At 36.4% G+C, this 19,116-nt stretch overlaps 1 protein-coding gene and 1 long non-coding RNA gene across 6 annotated transcripts in view; one reads left to right on the top strand and one right to left on the bottom strand.

Moving 5' to 3' along the window:
* Positions 1-16,485, bottom strand: part of Me1 (malic enzyme 1) — a 177,720-nt gene extending 161,235 nt beyond the window's left edge. Inside the window, exon 1 of the mRNA XM_074078882.1 lies at positions 16,311-16,485. Within this exon, the coding sequence (XP_073934983.1) occupies positions 16,311-16,388 (78 nt within the window). The 5' untranslated portion in view covers positions 16,389-16,485. The remainder of the gene's footprint in view (positions 1-16,310) is intronic.
* LOC141424801 (uncharacterized) overlaps positions 15,838-19,116 on the top strand; it is a 60,719-nt gene continuing 57,440 nt past the window's right edge. The window contains exon 1 of one of the 5 annotated variants that reach the window (XR_012449723.1): positions 15,838-16,054. This is a non-coding gene — a long non-coding RNA (uncharacterized lncRNA). The remainder of the gene's footprint in view (positions 16,055-19,116) is intronic. The other 4 variants (XR_012449719.1, XR_012449716.1, XR_012449718.1 and 1 more) reach the window with 4 other exon arrangements.

Here is a 19,116-nt window from a genome sequence, read left to right as displayed (position 1 = left end):
GAAAATCAAAACTATCAAGTAGAAATGAAAAAGTAAAGCATAAGGGACTCGTATTAGAAATTTGTATGAAAACACAACTAAGGAAGAAACATTAGCTGAAGAAACTTACCAGAAAGAAAACCAAGCAAATACACTACGTGTTCTGCGGTAACCATCTTTAATATTTCCAATGAACTTCAGTAATTTGGCTTCCTTTTTTCCCTGAATGACTAAAAGTATATCAAGCTGAATTGCAAAAAGGAAAAGTTTAGCTCAAAATAGTTAACAAAAATAACCTGCACATGTATGATAATTCATTACGATAACAGAAATTATTAATGTAAATGTTTGAAGGAACTGTCATGTTAGAGAAAAGACGGCTATGTGCTTTAACTCATGCATCTTTAGCGTCTGGAATACCTGGCACTTCACAGGCAATCCACAAAAATGTGTTCAATTAACTCCTTAATAATTTGCTGTAACTAGGCACTTGGTATGGTTGTTTTAAAGAAGTAGAAAAGTAAAAAGCAGAAGCAAGTGGGAAGTAATAATTACAAAAACACGAAACAACACAAAAGTCCTCCAACTGCTGAATGGATAAGACAAGGATACACATATTCTGGAATATTACTTAACACTAAAAAGGAACAAACTAATGATATATGATAAATGGATTAATCTCAAATTCATGTGTCAAGTGAAAAAAGTCAGATTCAAAAGGCCCACTGTAGAACTCCATTTACTGACATTCAGGAGAAGCAAAATTATTAGAATAGAAAAACATCAGTAGTTGCCAGGGACTGGAAGTAAAGAGAAGGACTAACATCAAAGGGATAGCACAAGGGAATTTTTCATGGTGACAGAACTGTTCTTGATTATGGAGCTGGTTACACAACACTGTACATCTGTCAAAAATAATGGAGCTGTACATAAAAACAATGTACAAAATAATTCATAATACTGAACTTTATTAGGCTCCACACAGTCATTCAGCAGATAATTTTTTCCTTACTTAAAATGAAGAAATAAAAACTTTATTAATTTTGCTTAGCAAAAAATCTGCTTAACAAATTATTGGTGTATTTAATTTTACAAAATTTTAAATCCAATTTGATTTTCTTTGAATTTTTCATAATTTATTTCAACTGAATTATATATAATGTGACTTTGCAAATAATTTGACATATCTATCCTAAAAGGTATTTCTTCATATCAAAAAGATTTTAGAATTTAAGGGGTAAATTATTTACATATAAATAATATAGAAGGTGGGGACTTTATATTTTTATTTTTTATTATTCTAAATTAGACAAAACTGAACTTAAATTTTAAATGACTTTTTATTTTCAATGTATTAACATAGTCTATGGATATATTTATATGTATAAAAAGAGAAGTAATACTAATTTATCCTGGGCACATTCTACTGAAGGGTTCCTTCCCCAAAGGCTTTTAGAGTGTCAAAAATTCTTTGGAATTTTTATTTAATTCTAACTAAAAACATAGGTAATTTTTTCGTAGTGGTATGCAACCTCATTTCTTAAAAAAAAAAATCCATGTACGGTTATGTACCTCTGTAATCCCAGCACTCAGGAGGTTGAGGCAGAAGGATTAAAAAGTTCAAGACCAACCTAATCGATATGAGTTCCAGACCAGCCTGGTCAACATAGAAAGACTTTATTTAAAAAAAAAAAATTAGCCAGGTGGGATATATATTTTCAAGGTATTTAAAGTTTACATTGGAAAAAATCATATGAAAAGATTATCTGAATGCATTTAGTTGCAATCAAATTCCTTACTGATGGTCCCTGTTAAGCAGCAGAAAATCAAAGCTGGGAGTGTCGTTCTGTAGTAAAGCGTTTCATAGCAAGCTTGACAAATACTCTACCACTGAGCTATAACTCCAGACCAAAAAATCAATTATTTAACACCAGTACTGCATAAACCATAACTTCTTTTGAAAAATTGTTTGATTTCATTACACAAGAACAAATTTTTATTCACATCTAACACAAGCAATTTTAAGAGTCTCATACTCCTACAAAATGATTTTAAAATGGTAATGATTATAAAATATATTCAAAATGTACTCTACCAAGACTTAGCCTTGGACACCCTAAAAGTCACTGCAAAATATAACTCTACAACACCTCAAAATTATTTTATCCAGGCGTTATACAATTTAAGCAAGTTTAACTAGTTGGTATTTTAAGTGACACATTTGAAGCAAGGCAGGGAGGCAGGAAGGAAGGAGAAAATGGATTTTTTAAATACTGAATGAACAACTTAATTAAACAACTTGTGTATTTCTCACTTAAAAATCAGATTACTGATCTTTGTTGACTTTTTTTGCTAGGCAACAAATTGTTCTAACAATTGCAAGGCCCTGAGTTCAGTACCCAGCATCACCAAAAGAAAAAAAAAGCTAACAAATTGTTGACCACCAATTTCAACATTTCAACACTACATTTTCCCATATGTCTTAAAATCATTAATAAGCTTTCAAAATCTTTTAAGTGATGAAGTGCACTGCTTCCAAATAAATTTTAAGGCAAATTTTCCCAAACCAATAGAGAAAAAACACCTATTCAATGAGTAGACTAGGAATTCTTTCAATAAACAATTAAAAACACAGATGTACATAAATAATGGGCGAGCCAGTTCTAAGATCTTAGACTGAAATGTGTATGAGTAATACAAACCAAATGGGTAATACTGGTTGGCAGCATAGTTCCTAGTTATCACATGCATATTTACATTATTTTTAAAAATCTCATGTATGTGACCTGGACAAATTCCCCTTATGATAGTGTGCATACTGGATACTCACTCATACACTAAAGCAGAAAAATCAGGGTAACAAAAAAAGATCTTCTATTGTGCCTTTGTTTGGTTTATTAACTCTTTGAACTAATAAAAGACTCTAAATCATGAAAAGTAGAAAGCAATTCAACACATTTAATTAAACTATACATGAATTTGTAACTGTCCCTTTCTTACTGTGTTTCTTGCCTATTCCTGAAGGATGATCTCTTTTAAGAAGGCTTCAGGGTTGGGGGTGTTGCTCAAGTGGCAGAGCACCTGCCTAGCAAGCACTAGGCCCTTAGTTCAATCCCTACCCACAAAAGGCATTTTAGCCAGCTCTATGGATTAGTGAGGTATCCTTCAAAGTGTTCTCAGAGCATCTTGTGATTCTATCATGGAATTTTTGACACAATTTTTTCTGCTTACCTACTGTTTTACCCAGGTCTGGCTGCTTCTGGAGGGCAGGAACTATGCTACTCGCAGCTGTATGGCAGTGCCTACTATAGTGCCAGGAAAAAGGAGGCCTCAATGAATTTCAAGTAAACAGATGAATAAATATATTAATCTGAAACAAATTTTCAGTCCTATGTCATTCAATTCCAGATAGTTAGTTCTGCTTTAAATAACCAACCACACAATCCAATCTTTCTTTTTTCTTTTCTTTCCTTTTTTTTTTGTGGGACTGGGATTTGAACTCATGGCTTGTGCCATGATTGCAAAGCAGGTGATCTACCACTGGAACCACAATTCAAATTTTCAAACTATAATTATTTATGAAATAGTACAAAGAGTAAACGTGACTTAAAGTTGACTATATAAGAAGTAGGCTTTCCACTTATACATTGGAAAATCATAAAATTTAACTAATTCACTATCAATAGCCTTTTACTTTAGTTTTTGATGGAAATGGGGCTTGAATTTAGGGTAGGCACTCTACTACTTGAGCCACTCTACCAGCCCCATCTTGAGTTGGTTATTTTCCAGATAGGGTCTCCAGAATTATTTGCACAGGCTGGCTTCCAAGATCTCCTGATCACTGCCTCTTGAGTAGCTAGGATTACCAGGAGTGAGTCATGGGTGCTGGGTTTAGCAACCTTTTAAATCAACTTTAAACCAAATTCAAGATCAACTTAGGTTTGATCAAAAGTCTTATTTCCATATCAGCATAAGTGCAAGAAATTATTCAGCTTTTTTAAAGTAACTTCATCTTGACCAAAGTCTTCAATCTTGGCACTAGTGACATTTTAGGCCAGACAATTCTATATTGTAGTCATCTGCCCAGTATACTTTTGGTACATTATAGGTTATCATAATCCAAACACTTGAAATTTACATTCACACTTCACCAGTGAATATTAAAGCTTAAAGATTTAGATTCAGGTCCAAGTTTGAGACACAAGCACATATTACTTAACACTGTGATTTGAGCAAGTAGATTAGGTATTTGGGGTTAAACAGATATTCTTCTCAATCTCCAGTCTACTAAAAAAAGAATAATCAAATATTCACTGAATATAAACATTTACTGTATGTTTTATGTGTATCTCAATGAAATGTTGAAAGGAACAAATGAGACTGAATACTTTTGTAGCCTATGTAAATTATAAAGTATTATATAAATGCTTCTGTTACTAATAAGTTTAAAAATGAAATCATTAATATGTAAGTGCTAAGTAAATAATGACTTTTATTCTTCATGTCCTGGTACTGTCTAAAGTACCTGAGTTTAAGAATCAGTTTTAAGAGACCCAAATCAGCACTTTTTAAGAAGCAATTTAGCTCCTTAACTAGATTTAGCCTAAGGTTCATGGACCTAGTCACAAAGAAACAGTGAGTAACTAAGGAGTCCTTGAAGTTGGACATCTCTTTCACTAACTCCATGAAATTTAGTATTTCCTTCTGTTATAAAGGAAGGTGAAAAATAAGAGAATTATTAACAGCAATTCCTTTGACTTTTGCCATGATAGAAATGTTTTTATATCACATTACATTTGTGGCATACATCTTGAAGTATCACAAATACATAAATATTCATCATTAATATTAGAATATAGTAGTTTTAGAGCCTATGTGTTTGGCACACAGGCTAGTCATGCCAACAACCTTTATTCTGGTATCTTTTAAAACATAAAATCTTGGACCAGGCTTGGTGGCACATTACTACAGTCCCAGCTACTCAGGAAGCTGAGGCAAGAGGATCATTTGAGCCAACCAGTTCAAGGCCTGCCTGAGCAATGTGGAGAGACACTATCTCAAAACAAAACAAAACAAAAAAACTTAAACTGCCCACATTTATCAGCATATTTAAATATATTGTCTAGATATATGTCTTTAACAAACATCTTATAACATCTTTATTTTTAACCCTTCATTATCTGTGTTTCATCATAATTGGCTCCCTTTGTAACACCATATGAACTATTTATTCAAAACTGTTGCTTTATGGAGTATGTAGACTTCACCAAATTGCCAAAGAGGCCTTTGGCAACAAATATGTTTAGAATGGCTTCAGAGAATTATGCTTCAAATTTATAAGGGATGTATACCTGTGAAATACCAAGAAATGCCACATAATGGCTTTCTTGCCTCTGAGCCAGAGTTGAGATTTTAAAAATGTTTGCTGCCTTGCTTTATAGTTACTCCATGGGGGATTGCAGAGATCACTATGTTGGTCTGAATTCTCCAGAGAAAAAAATAACAATATACATTTATGAAGATATTTATTATAAGACAAATATTATAATTGGCTCACATTATTATGGAGGCCAGAAAGTCCCAAGAGCTACTGTTGGCAACCTGGAGACCCAGGGAAGCCAAGAGTACACTTCTAGGTTGACAGTCAGCAAGCTCAGAACCATGAAGGCTAAGATTTCAGTTCGAGTTCAAAGACAGAGAAAAACTGATGTCCCAGCTCAAAGCCAGGGAAGAGGAGATCCTTCTTACTCAGTCATTTTTTTTTAATTCAGGCCTTCAACTGATTAAATCAGGCCCATCTACATGAGGGAGGGAAGCCTGTTTTACTCAATTCAGATATTAACCACTTCCAGAAACACCCTCACAGACATTCCTAGAACATTGTCTGACCAAATATCTGGGCACACCCATGGCCCAGTTGATAAAATTGTCACACTCGAGAAGTACCTGCAAGCAATGCTTACAATGCTAAAAGGCACTATACCACTGGCATGTCAGATATGGCCCACAGTCTCATGAAACTTACAATCTAGAGAACTGAACAGGATAGAGTATAAATATACAAATACCTATAAAATAACAACAAATGAATTAAAATGGGATAATAAAAATATTCAAACTGAGAAATTAGGTGGGAAAAGAGAAACAGAGGAACAAAAAAGCAGTAGGAACAGACAGCTAATAAAATGGTAGACAAAAATCCAAACATATTAATAATTATATCCTAAGCACAAAAAATTAAATGATACTGTAAGAAATTGGCAATGGGTACAAGCAAAACTGATCAGATCATTTCTACTTCTCTCCTGCTTCTCACCTGACTGCTCTGGGCAACATCCTGGAAATGTCAAGTTAACTTCTGACTGCGTGCCAGCATTTCTAGCTCTAGGTTTTGACTTGATGTTATTTCATCAAGCCGGTTAAAGCCAATAACATCTCCATGTTACTTACAAAGTTTTAATTCTCAAAGGAGAATTATAATACTTTTTTCCACTTTCCTAATTGATCAACTAAATTTTCTGATAATTTGGAAAAATATAAATGTCCTGAGATATTTTAGGATGAAATTCCTATGTGGAAAGGTTTTGTCCCTTTGGTGTATCCTGCACTGAAAGACATGTTAAAGGTGTCTACTATTAGTATATCTTTTATTTCTCATTGCATATTCTATGGTGTCTTTAAAGTTTTTAATTTAAAACTTTTAAAAGTTTAAATTTAAAATTTAAATTTTTGATTTGCAAATAAAATTGTATACACTTACCATGTACAACATGTTATTTTGAAATATGTATACACTGAGAGATGGCTAACTTGATCTAATTCCTGTATGTATTATCCATATACTTATTTTTTGTGAAAACTGAGAATCTAGTATTGTGTCTTTTATATGAAGGTGACTGCTATGTTATTGGGTACATATTTATAATTTTTATAACTTCATTCAGAATTGTACCTTTCACCATTATAAAGAGTTTCTTATGTCATTTAATTTTTTTACATGAACTCTGCATTTTCTGATATCAGAATCATAATCTAGATTTCTTGCTATTTGTATCTTCCCATATCTTAGCCTTTCTATAATATTTTGTTCTGGATATGTTTCTTATGCACCACACAGTTTGCCTGTGCTTTGGGAAACAATCTGAAAATAATTTTATTACTAGGTGAGTTGTTATTCTCAGTTATATAATTATTGACATGAGTCTGTTTGATCATAATTATGTCATATTATTATATTTATCATATGCAAAAATGGAATATAAACAAGATCTTGAATCACTAAAAAGTTTTAAAGCTCACGAAAGGATGCTCATTAACCAAGTTTCAATTTCAGTGAATTCAATTTTAGTGAATTGGCTATTCACTAAAAGCATGGACTTAGCATTTTGCAGAGTAACCACACATGTCAATATTAGGCATGGTGGTGCCAGATGTTTAGGAATCTGAGGCATAAGAATCCCAAGTTCAAAGCCTGGACAACTTAAAGATGCCATCTCAAAAAAAGGGTTCAGTGGTAGAGTATGCCAATTATGTACGAAGCTTTTTTTTTTTTTTAAAGAAGATATCTCAATTTTGACAGGTAGATGGAAAAACAAAAACAAAGGAGGTGGGCCAGTACTGACAAGACAACTACAGCCTCAGGTATAACACTAAGAACAGAGAAAAGAAAGTTATTCTATAATAATCTTCCTCAGTATGCAAAATCACCACTTAGAAAAGTCATAGAGAATAATTTTCTATACTATGGAATGTAGCTCATTAGTGATTACTATCTGATATTTTTTTTTAAATACAGTAGATACTACCAGAGTGCAGTAAACACAGCAAGGAAAAGTATTGTGTTAGGAACTTTTAATTACCTAAGTGTAGTAGTTTGTTAAGGTTGCCATATAACAAAGTACCATGAACAAGGTGCTTAAAACAAAGAAATTTATTTCTCACAATTCTGGAAGCTGGAAGTCCAAAATCAAGGTATTGGCAAGGTTGGTTTTATTCTGAAGCTTCTCTCCTTCTGGTCTTTAGATGGCTTCTCAAGTACAGGTTGTCATCTTCTCACCTGTCTTCATATCATCTTTCCTCTGTACACAAATCCTAATCTCTTCTTTTAAGGACACTACTCTTATGGATAAGGGCCAATCCCTAATCTTTACACATATTTTTATTAATCCATTTTAATTTATCTGTTGAGTCTTTGATAGTATCTTTTTGTATAGTCTTTTTCTTTTAGAACTTACTCTGGACATTATGATATACATACTTGATTTTGCATAGTCTACTTAACATTTTACCATTCATCTGGAATTTAGTGACATCATCAGATATCATTATTTTTCTCTGCTTATGTTGTAGTTGTATGTATTATATCTACTCGCATGTGTATTCATGCTTTGCATAAAAACTTTGATGTAATAATTCTTATTTTTCAAATATTTTAAAGAGTTTAAAGGGGAAAACAGAGCCTGTTATGCTCCCCAGATTTTTACCATTTTCATTGCTGTTGATTCCTGATGTTCCCTTCTACCTGAAGAATTTCCTTTTGTATTTCTCTTACAGCAACTTTGCAGAGGATGGGTTGTCTTAATTTTCCTAAGAATGTCTTTAAAAAATTTTTTTGGGTAGTAGTAGGGTTCAAACTCAGGGCCTCATGTTATCAAAGAGACACCCTATCAGTTGAGCCACTCTGTTAGCCATGTTTTTTTGTGTTGGGTATTTTCAGATAGGGTCTAGCAGACTATTTCCCCAGGCTAGCTTCAAATCATGATCCTCCTGATCTCAGTCTCCTGAGTAACTAGGGTTACAGGGGTGAGTCACCGACACCCAGCTAAGAATGTCTTTATTTCACTTTCATTGTAGAAGGATATTTTTACTGGTGATAGAATTCTCTGATTTTCATTTTTAATATTTTGAATATAATATTTTGGGAGTTGGAGTTTTGAATTTATATCCTTGGGGTTTGTTGAATTTCCACATTTATATCTTTTGTCAAATCTTGCAAATTTTCAACCAAAAGTTTCTGGTCTTACATTAAGGTCCTCCAGCATTTCTCTTTTTGCTCAGGATTGCCTTGTAAGAGTGTTTTATGGTTCCACATGAATTTTAGGACTGAGTTTTCTATTTCTGTAAAAAAATGTCATTGGAATTTTGGTGGGGGATAGTACTTAATCTGTAGATTGCTTTCAGTAGTGTAGCCATTTTCACAAAATTGATTCTGCCAGTCCTTGTACATGAGAAGTCTTAATATTTTTGTGACTTCTGTTTTCTTCAATGTTTTATAGTTTTTGTTTGTTTGTTTAGATTGTTTGTTATTGGTAGGTAGCAAAGCTACTAATTTTTGTATTTTGATTTTGTATCCTGCTAATTTGTTGAAAGTGTTTATCAGACCTAAGAGTTTTTGGTGAAATCTTTAGGGTGTTTTAAATATAGGATCATATCATCTGAAAATGGGGATAATTTGGCCTTCATTTCATATATATATATATATATATATCTTTTATTTCTTTCTCTTGCCTTATTGCTCTGGCTAAAGATTCAAGCTAAGGATGTTGAATTTCATCAAAGGCTTTGGGGTTAGGGTGGAAGTGGCACAAACAATGTATACACATTTAAGTAAATGTAAAAATGATAAAAGGAGAAAAGAAAAAAAAAGAAGGTACACCAGAAAAAACATATTGCTGGAAAAACTGGAAAAAAGGGGCTTTTTCTGCATCTATGGAAAGGATTATGTGATTTTTTTTGTCCTTAATTCTATTTATGTACTATATTACATTTGTTGATTTGTACTTGTTGAACTAAATCTGTATCCCTGGAATGAGACCAACTTGATCATGGCATATGATATTTTTAATGTGTTGTTGAATTTGGCTTGCAAGTATTTTATTGAGAATTTTTGTGTCCGTATTCATCAAGGAAATTGGTCTATAGTTTCCTTTCTTCGTCATATCCTTATCCAGTGGTATGAGGAGAATACTGGCTTCATAGAATGAGTTTGATAGTGTTCCTTCCCTTTCTATTTTATAGACTAGTTTGAGGAGCATTGATTTTAGTTCTTCTTTAAAGTTCTGGTAGAAGTTGGTAGTGAGTCCATTCACTTCAGGGCTTTTCTTTGTTGGGAGACAATTACTGCTTCAATTTCATTGCTTGTTATTGTTCTGTTTAGGTGATTTCTGTTCTCCTGGTTCAATTTGGTAGGTTCTATGTATCTAGAAAGTTAGCCATTTCTTCTAGATTTTCCAGTTTGAGTAGAAGTTTTCAAAAGAGTCCCTAAAAATACTTTTAATTTCATTGGTATGCATTATAATATCCTCCTTTTCATCTCTAATTTTATTAATTTGGATCTTCTCCCTTTTTCTTTCAGTAGTTTGTCCAGATTGGTTAATCTCTAATGATCTATCTTCAAGTTCACTGTTCCACTTTCATCTCAGTTGTTCTTGAATCCATTCATTGAACATTTTATTTCATTTATTGTACTTTTCAGTTCTCAAACTTCCATTTGATCATTATAACTTTTATTTCTTGGCAAATTCTTTCTTTCCATTCATTTAAAAAGATAAAACTGATTAGAAATATTTTTAAAGTAGTGTTATAGACTTAAAAATAGCATTATAGATAAAACCATGCAGAAGTATAAAAAATACTCTTCCACTTTGGTGTTCCAGTTCACTGGGTTATTCTTCCTACAGTTGAGGTAGTTTCTTTCCCAGTGCTTTCTCCAAAAAGCCCAGTTTCTGTGGATCAGGATTTTGCTTTCTGCATTCCCATCCCCCAGCTTTTCACCTGCTCAGTTCCTATTCTTCAAGTGGACCTTGAGATCTCATTTTAGCTTCACTGCTCTGTGAAATATTTCCTTTTAACCCCTAAATTAAATTAGCTCTGAAGTTTTTCCTTTTCTATCTCTGTACTTACCACAATTGTTATTTTATAGGTATTTGTATATTTATACTCTATCCTGTTCGGTTCTCTAGATTGTAAGTTTCATGAGACCATTACTTAATCATTTAAAAATATAATCTTGCCAGGCACCAATAGCTCACACTTATAATCCCAGCTACTCAGGAGGCAGAAATCAGGAAGATTGAGGCTGGAAGCCAATCCAGGCAAATAGATCATGAGAACCTATATCGAAAATACCCAACACCAAAAAAGGGTTGATGGAGTGGCTCAAGTGGTAAAGTGCCAATGTAGAAAGTTTAGGCCCAGAGTTCAAGCCCCAGTACCATCAAATAATAATACTAGTGATTTTTCCTAGTTCTAGGGTTTATATATTAGTACAGAAGCTTTACTAGTTATATTTCCATGTTTCTTCATTTTAAAAATTCATTATTTTAGGCATTGGGGATGTAGCTCAGTGGATGAGTGTTTGCCTAGCATGAATGAGGTCCTCGGTTCGATCCCCAGTACCGCATAAAAAAAAAAAAAAAAAAAAACTCTCTCCAGGGCTTTAGGAAAAATATTGATGATTTAAATTCATTTAGGATAACAATAGACCTTTGTTTTAAAGTATACAATATTTATATTTTTAAAGCTAAAAATTTCCACCTACTACAATTCTTTTTAGCGAACATTTAATCAGAACTCACTATATGCTAACAAATCAACTGTGAGTAGTTACTAAGCACACCAAAATTTTCACAGCTGCCAAGTGGAAGAATTTGAACTTAGGCTCATTTCTCTAAGTACAAAGTTTTAGAAGTTCATCCCTTTATATCACATTTCCCACACTTGACCAAAAGTTAGTGTGAAATCAGAGCACAAAAAATGAAAAACCTCAAACCTATTTCTCTCTTCAATATTTCTTGAACTCCTTATCACCAAGTCTCAAGAGACCTCTATCCAAACTCATCTTTGTACGTATTCAACACACATTGCTTTGTTTTTGTGATATCCCATACATACCACCATGTTTCAACTATACAAGGCAGCAGACAGGTATGGAGGCATATGGCTGCCATTTCCATTCAATGACTTTCACATAGTTGGATTCCATGTTAAACAATAAATCAGTTTCTTATATTGCTAAGGCAACTTCAGAGAAGTGTGACAAGCAAAAATTTCTAAATTCTTCACTCTGTAGAAAAAAGGAGGTTTACAGTACTTTTCTTACACAGTCATGAAATTTGTTTCTCTTTTTCCTACAACATACCCAAATAGGTCTTGAATACCAGGAAGCAAACAGCTGTAAAAGTACATCCCAAGAAGCTCATTTTATTTAGATTTCAAGTTAATAATGCTGACCAAAATTAACTAATAAGACACTACTACTAGCTGTAACTAGATCAAACTGCCTAAAATACTGAAGAGTAATGGCATCTTTTGAAGACTTAGTTATAGGTCATGTTATTATTTAATCTTAAGGATATGGAAGTATTGGGTCTGAGGATCTAAAGGTATGAGTGAGTATCCCATCCCCCATGGAGAGCACTATGAGCCCTTCATCCTGAGAAGAAGTTACATGGTCTCATAAGTCTGCATTCCTGCACTCTAAGGAGGAGATATATGGTCTCATAAATCTTCCCCAGGGCTGATAAACACAATGCTCTCAAGGTTCTTTCCCCCCAATAAGGGGCAAAGAGATCAGCTCATCGAGGAGAGCCCATGCACATCAATCCATGACCAATGAAAAGAACCCACCTAACCCTTACCCTAACCCAGAGTTAAAGCGTCCATAAAAAGCCCCAGCCTCCACCTGAACAGGGAGCCACGAGTTTCTGGGCTCTGCTGCACTGCTCTACCTGCAGCCTTTCCTTTCTCTAATAAATCCTACCTTGCATACCAGCCTTGCCTCACCAGCCAATTCTTTGGCATATGAAAGAAAGAACCCTCGACACCAGCCTACAACATTTCACACCAGCACGTAACAGAAGTCACATAGGAACAAGTTAATTATGATAGAATTATCAAGTAGTATTCTCTATGATTTCCTAGAGAAATAAAGTTTACTAATAAACTGAGAAATAAAAAGCATGCTTATCTTTCTTATGGGTAGAATTTTAATTTTTAGAACAGTTTGTGAAACATGAACATGATTATTGGCCACGTGAGAATTTCTGAGAAAATCTGCAGCACGAGGCCTATAGATCAGAAGGTACCCTGGAAAATAAGAAACACTAGAAACATGCATGTAAGACAGACACAGTTAAGCACCTCAAAAACAGTTTGCGCTATGTACAGAAAGATACTGAATCCCCTAAGTGTGAGGCAGAAGTACCTCCCCAATTGCTATGACTGAATCATAGCTGGACAGATGCATATTTGGATATAAGAAAATAGTAAGGCTTAGGGTCATGTACATATTAGTGACGACTGGGTTTCTCTTCTAAGGTTTTATTTTTTTAAATTCAGATCATATCCATTGCTAACTTTGATTTTACCAAAACTAAGTACCTCCCTAAGATTACCCACCAAGTAATTAAAATGTTATGGGACTGTCAAGCTTAAACCAAATTCCATCTTTTGTGACCATGTATTCCACTATACAATGTAATAGTATAGTCAAACAAGCTTTATATTTAAATGTGAATTTACTTCACAAAATTATATGAAAGCATATATTTATCTTAGATAATGCCCAAATTACCAGTTTCAAAGCTACCTGCTATGCTGGGCTTGGTGGTACATGTATGTAATCCCAGAACTCAGGAGGCCGAGGCAGGTGAAACAGGAATTCAAACCTAGCCTATACTACATAGTAAGACCCTGTCTCAAAAAACAAACAAAAAAAGCTGCCTGCTTTAAAAGCTGAGCACTGCTTAAAGACAAAAATGAAATGAAAACATGGCTGATTCATTCAGTACATAACCATTTAATGTTCACTGAGCAAAATACTATACTAAATATTGTAATTCCTTCCCAAATAAAAAAATGACAATGCAGAAAACACAAAATGATATGGTGCAACTGAATACAGAATAAAAACATAGGTGTTAAGTAATGATAACAGGACTAATTAGGAAAGGCCACCTAGAGAGATCATTATTAAATCAGCTAATGGCATTTTAAGTGCAGGAATTACAAAAAAGGAAAGAAGACAATTAGCAAATATATTTAAAGTGGAAGGCTAAATTGAGGAACTAATGAGATCAATTTAGAGAATACATTAAAACTAAATGACACTTATTTTATATTCAACATAAGAGGAAATGACATACCATAAATATTTGGATAACAGAAGAATAATGTGAAAATAATGTGAAGAACTGGTAAAGATATTTCTTGCATATTTATATATAGAACAGACTTTAATAACGGGTGTGGGGGGGAACCCAGCAAAACTATTGCTGCAGTTACCCAAAGACAAGGTGATAAAGGTCTGTGTGAATGTGGTTAAAGAAGTCTCCCATAGTCAGGTAAAAGCTGGGCTGTTAAAAGAAAGTTAAGACAATGTTAGCACTGGTGGTGTCCCTTTGCCTTTGGAGTCAGGCCATCACAAAATAAAAATTAATTAATTAATTGAATTAAACATTCCTCAACTACTAACAAACTTAAAGGCCTAGAGGGTTTGAGCGTATGGCTCATCAAGAAGGTCCTATTTTTCTGGTCTCAATAGTACATAAAAGGAAATCATGTGTCACTTCCATGAGGCACCACAACTATGTCTTAGAACTGAATAAGTTTATTATACTAGCAAGAATAAAGCCCTGAGTTTAAATTCCAGTACCACTAAAAAAAAAATGTTTATTACACTTTTTTTGATTGCCCCAAAATTGGTGAACTGTATTTTGAATCCAATTTTACCTAACACAGATAACAAAGTTCAACTACAAATTCAAAAATGTGTTAACACACTAATGTTGCACCTTTCTACCTTTCATAGACTACCTTTCTGATAGAATTATTCTAAAGTAGGTATCAATTGTTACAGGTAAATAGGAGTCAAAAGGATTTAATCATAAATTCTTGACACAAACATAGGAAAAGCATAATTATTCTTGTTCAGGGATTCCCTATTCCATCTACCCACTCTTAGCACTCTTGCCCCTGACATGAAGAAAGTCAAACAGGTTATTCTACTTATGTGGTCTTCTTAGATATGAACCAGTAATTTAGTCAAATTACAGCAGGCAGGTAAGATGTGAAAGTAACAAATTGTTTTGTCACATCAAATGTTGCCTTTGTACTACTGAAAATAGTCCCCAATCTGCAGAATAATAAAAAGGAAGAGAAAGAATCAACCTGACAATTAAATTGAGGGAAAAAAGAATTATTTTTAAATGTTATACTGTATGACCACAAACACTAAATAACCATTGATTTGCAAAAGCTGCCTGTAACTACATAAATAAAAATAAATTCATGCTAGCTATAGTGCATTACATAAAGCATGAGTCTTTAAGTCACTGATAATGATCAACAAATCACCAGCAACATGACTGGGGTAAAAGCTGAGGTCCAGATCTTAGTGAAAAGGGGTGGTCTTCCGAAGAGAAGACTGATATGACTACACAGTCCTCTGTGCTGACTCACGGCATTGTCGTGCACTCAGTAAACAGGCATTGTCACAAGTACACAGGTACGAACCCAAATGGAACCATCCAGACAAACCTGGCCATATAATAACTAGCTGCTCAGTATCTACAGAAGCAAAATGTAAGATGTTTTCATTTGAAAAAGATCTGCGGTCATTACACTACATCACCAGAGAACGTTAGATGTTCTCAGGGTCTAAAAAGAGGTACACGGCATACACTAAATTCCCCTTCAGGAAAAAAAAAAAAAAAAGAGGGCGAATATTTAAAGAAAAAAATCTTTTTTAACCACCAAAAGGCCAAAATTTAAAAAGAAGAAAAAAAAAATGGCTTGACCCGCCGTTGGGTATTTTTCCACTAGGCCACACCACGCTAGGTGTCCCAGGCAGCAGCCACCCATCACGCATTCGCAGCCCTTTAGCCACGTCACTGCAGCAACCAAGAGGCTTTGGAACCTAGACTGGGGAAGCGATCCAGGGCTCAGAACCACTTCTGCCCCGGCTGAGCCACTGGTGTCCACAGCAGCCTCCAATGACTGCCACACTGGGGGAGACCTGCAAGTGGGCGGTGCAGGAGACTGACCTCGTGGCCTGCCCAGCACCGTCCTCGAAACGGTCAGTTCTCACACCTAGCACGACAGTCCCTTCTTCGGCTGCAACCCTGGTTTTGGAGAAGAGCAGCCTAAAAGTACCATGGACAAGTGTCACCTTTCCCGGTTCCCGAACTGGGATGCTGAGATGCAGGGCACCAGCCCCGCCCCGCCATCCCACCCCTGGTACCGACCCCCGGGCGTCCTCCCTGGGCCCAGCAGCGCAGGTCGCGGGAACCTAACCCCGCGAGAGGGGCCGCCGGGGCCGCCAGGTGGACTACCTTGTTGAGGTGGGGACTCCGCGTCAGCAGGTAGCCGCGCTGGTGGGTGTGGCGGCGGCGGGGGGCTGAGGGCTCCATGGTGGGCGCGGGGCGCGGCGAAGCGGTCGGGTCGGAGCGCGGTGCGGGCAGCGGATGCGGCTGGGGCGTCGATGCGGCGTGCGGTGGCGGCGGCGGCGGCGGCGGCGGCCGCGCGAGAAAAGGCCCCGCGGCGGGGGGCGGGCGCGGGTGGCGAGAGGGGGTGGGCGCGGCGGCGGCGGGAGGAGCCCGCGCCGGGCGGGAGCCGCTGCCAGGCGGCTGGCGAGAAGCGCTGAGTCATGGCAAGCAGGAGAGCTGCCTGGCCTGCGTGCAGAGAGGCCGAGGAGCTAGAGCCCGGCGGGGCCGCGCGCGGGGGTGGGAGGCGGCCGGCTGGCCGGGGTCGCGGGCTCCCGTCAGCGCCCGGCGCGCTTTGCGGCACCGTCGTGGCCGAGGCTGTGCGGCGCCCAGAGCGCATCCCGCGGGGAGGGCGGCTCGGCCAGGTCGGCAGAGCGACACGAGGGGCCGCAGGGAGGGGGTCGGGCCCGATGACGGTCATCGCGGGACCCTCTGGGAAGCGCTCTGTCGGCGTTCCTCGCCCAACCTGCCTGCCCTGGATGCCGGCCATGCCACTGAGCTGACAGGAGGAACTCAACCTTGACCGAGAAAACCTAGGCCCCCGTGGAACGGAGGGAAAGGGCAGAGGGCATGGCGCCACACCTCGCCACATCTGTTCGGACGCGAGTAAAATAAGAGGAAAGTTGCGAGGGTGCAGAGGCCAAAGAGCAGCCCTGCTGCTCATGACCGTGATTTTCCTGGGGGTGATGGGTAACTCAGTCTTTCCGGGCTTGGGTTTCTTCTCTGATAGATCCAACTCTTGTTACTGTGTTATTGATAGTTTATGTTTGAAGGTTCAAAGACTGGAGGAGTAATCAGGTCCAAGGCAGCTGAAAGGAGTGTCAGGCTGACACAAAACGCAAACGGGAGCAGCAGAAACTAAATCTTGGAGAAGTGCGGCAACTTTCTTTTCAGTGGAATAGGATGGCTAGCTTCTGCCCTGTTCACCTGTAAGATTGCATAAAACAGGGCTTGGGATTATTTGTTGACGGTATATTTCCGCACGGTGGACACGCTTCCAATCACAATGTATTATGTTACTTTACCTTATAAGAAAGAATTACACAGGAATTGGTTTTTGGCTATACTTACAATCAGAAGCTTTCTTGGCCTAGTCTTTGATTTAGCATCAATTGCTTTTTATGGAGAACATTTATTTGGCATCACAAAGTTCTTTGAAGAGATTTCTTGCATTTAAATGACAGCTTTCATTGTGAATTTTATAATCCGTAAGTAATTAACCCTACAACATCTGAGAAGAAGGTACACTTTACAAAACTCACCCTCCTTAATTAGCTGAGGCATATTACAATTAAAGTGCTTTATGTGAGACAAAAACAGTTTAACAGCAGGTCTGAAAGCCAAACTCTAAGATGTTTAAGGAGAAACATAAATGTTACTACAATAGAGCCTTGTCATAATGAAGCTCCTTTTGCATACATTTAGATATATTACCTGTCTATTCTTGTTTTGGGGATTTAATACCTATAGCTAGGAAAGCTGACATAACTATAGAGAGTATATAGCCCCTTTCTCCAAGCCAACATTACAAAGGATTGCAAAAACCTGTCAGTGCAGGTAACATATCTTCCACCTGTGTGTTTGTTTTTCTTACTTAAAAGAACTTCGGTCATCTTGAATGATAAGAACTGAAGAAGCCATTTTCTATATTCATATGCACTCCAAGAGTACTGGAAGAATCTATTTTTTCCACAAACGTTAGTAGAACACCAAATTTCTTAGCACTTTTTAATCTTTTGTAAGAATAGGTTTTATTGCCAAAAAAATGTAGAAGGAAAAAAAGCACATTAAAAAAACAAAAACTCTTGCTTTCATTTGCCTTGTAAGAAACTGGTTGTTGTGTACATTTGATAATGTTAAGAATTATTTGTAGGGGCTGAAGAGGTGGCTCCAGTAGAGTGCTTGCCTGGCATGTATGAAGCCCTGGGTTTGATCTCCAGCACTAACAAAAGAAAAAAAAAGAATGGATGTGATTTACAAAATAAGGGACTATAATCTGTAGGTTTCTGTTATATAGGTGAGAATACTATTAATAGCAGGAAATATTAATAATAGTGATTCTGATGTTTTAGTTTGAGAAAAAGACTCAAATACAAAAATGTAACTATATAATGGTTTGTAACAATAATTAAGTGATGCTGTATTTCTTCATACAAAAACACAATACTACTGTCTTTATATTTCACACTGTAGACATTAGATTTGGACACCAAATTTTTATCACAAATACTTAAATGTACAGTTGAAATATAGATTCATATACTCAAATTATTGGAAACATACTTTAAAGTTTTCCAAAAACTAAATTATCAACTTTATATGTATATTAAAATAAAAATAAAATTGAGTTTATCTCATTTTCATTGGCCATATTTCAAGTACTGAATAACAACAGATGGCCAGTAGCTGTGGAATTAGAGGGCACAAATCTAATCCAATCCACTAGAGTCTGTAATTGAATGGTTTTGTTTGCTTATTTCTTTTGGGGGGGGTGGGGAACTCAACCACTTGAGTTCCCCAGACCTTTTTTGCTTCTTACTTTGTTTTTCAGATTGGGCCTTGTGTTTTTGTCCAGCTTGGCCTCTGAGTGTGATCCTACTATCTCTACCTCATGAACAACTAAGGTTGCTGCTGTGCTCATCAAAGATGTATTAAA

This window comes from Castor canadensis, chromosome 1 (assembly GCF_047511655.1).
Source record: "Castor canadensis chromosome 1, mCasCan1.hap1v2, whole genome shotgun sequence".
NCBI lineage: Eukaryota > Metazoa > Chordata > Mammalia > Rodentia > Castoridae > Castor > Castor canadensis.
This window is presented reverse-complemented; position numbering and strand designations above follow the sequence as displayed.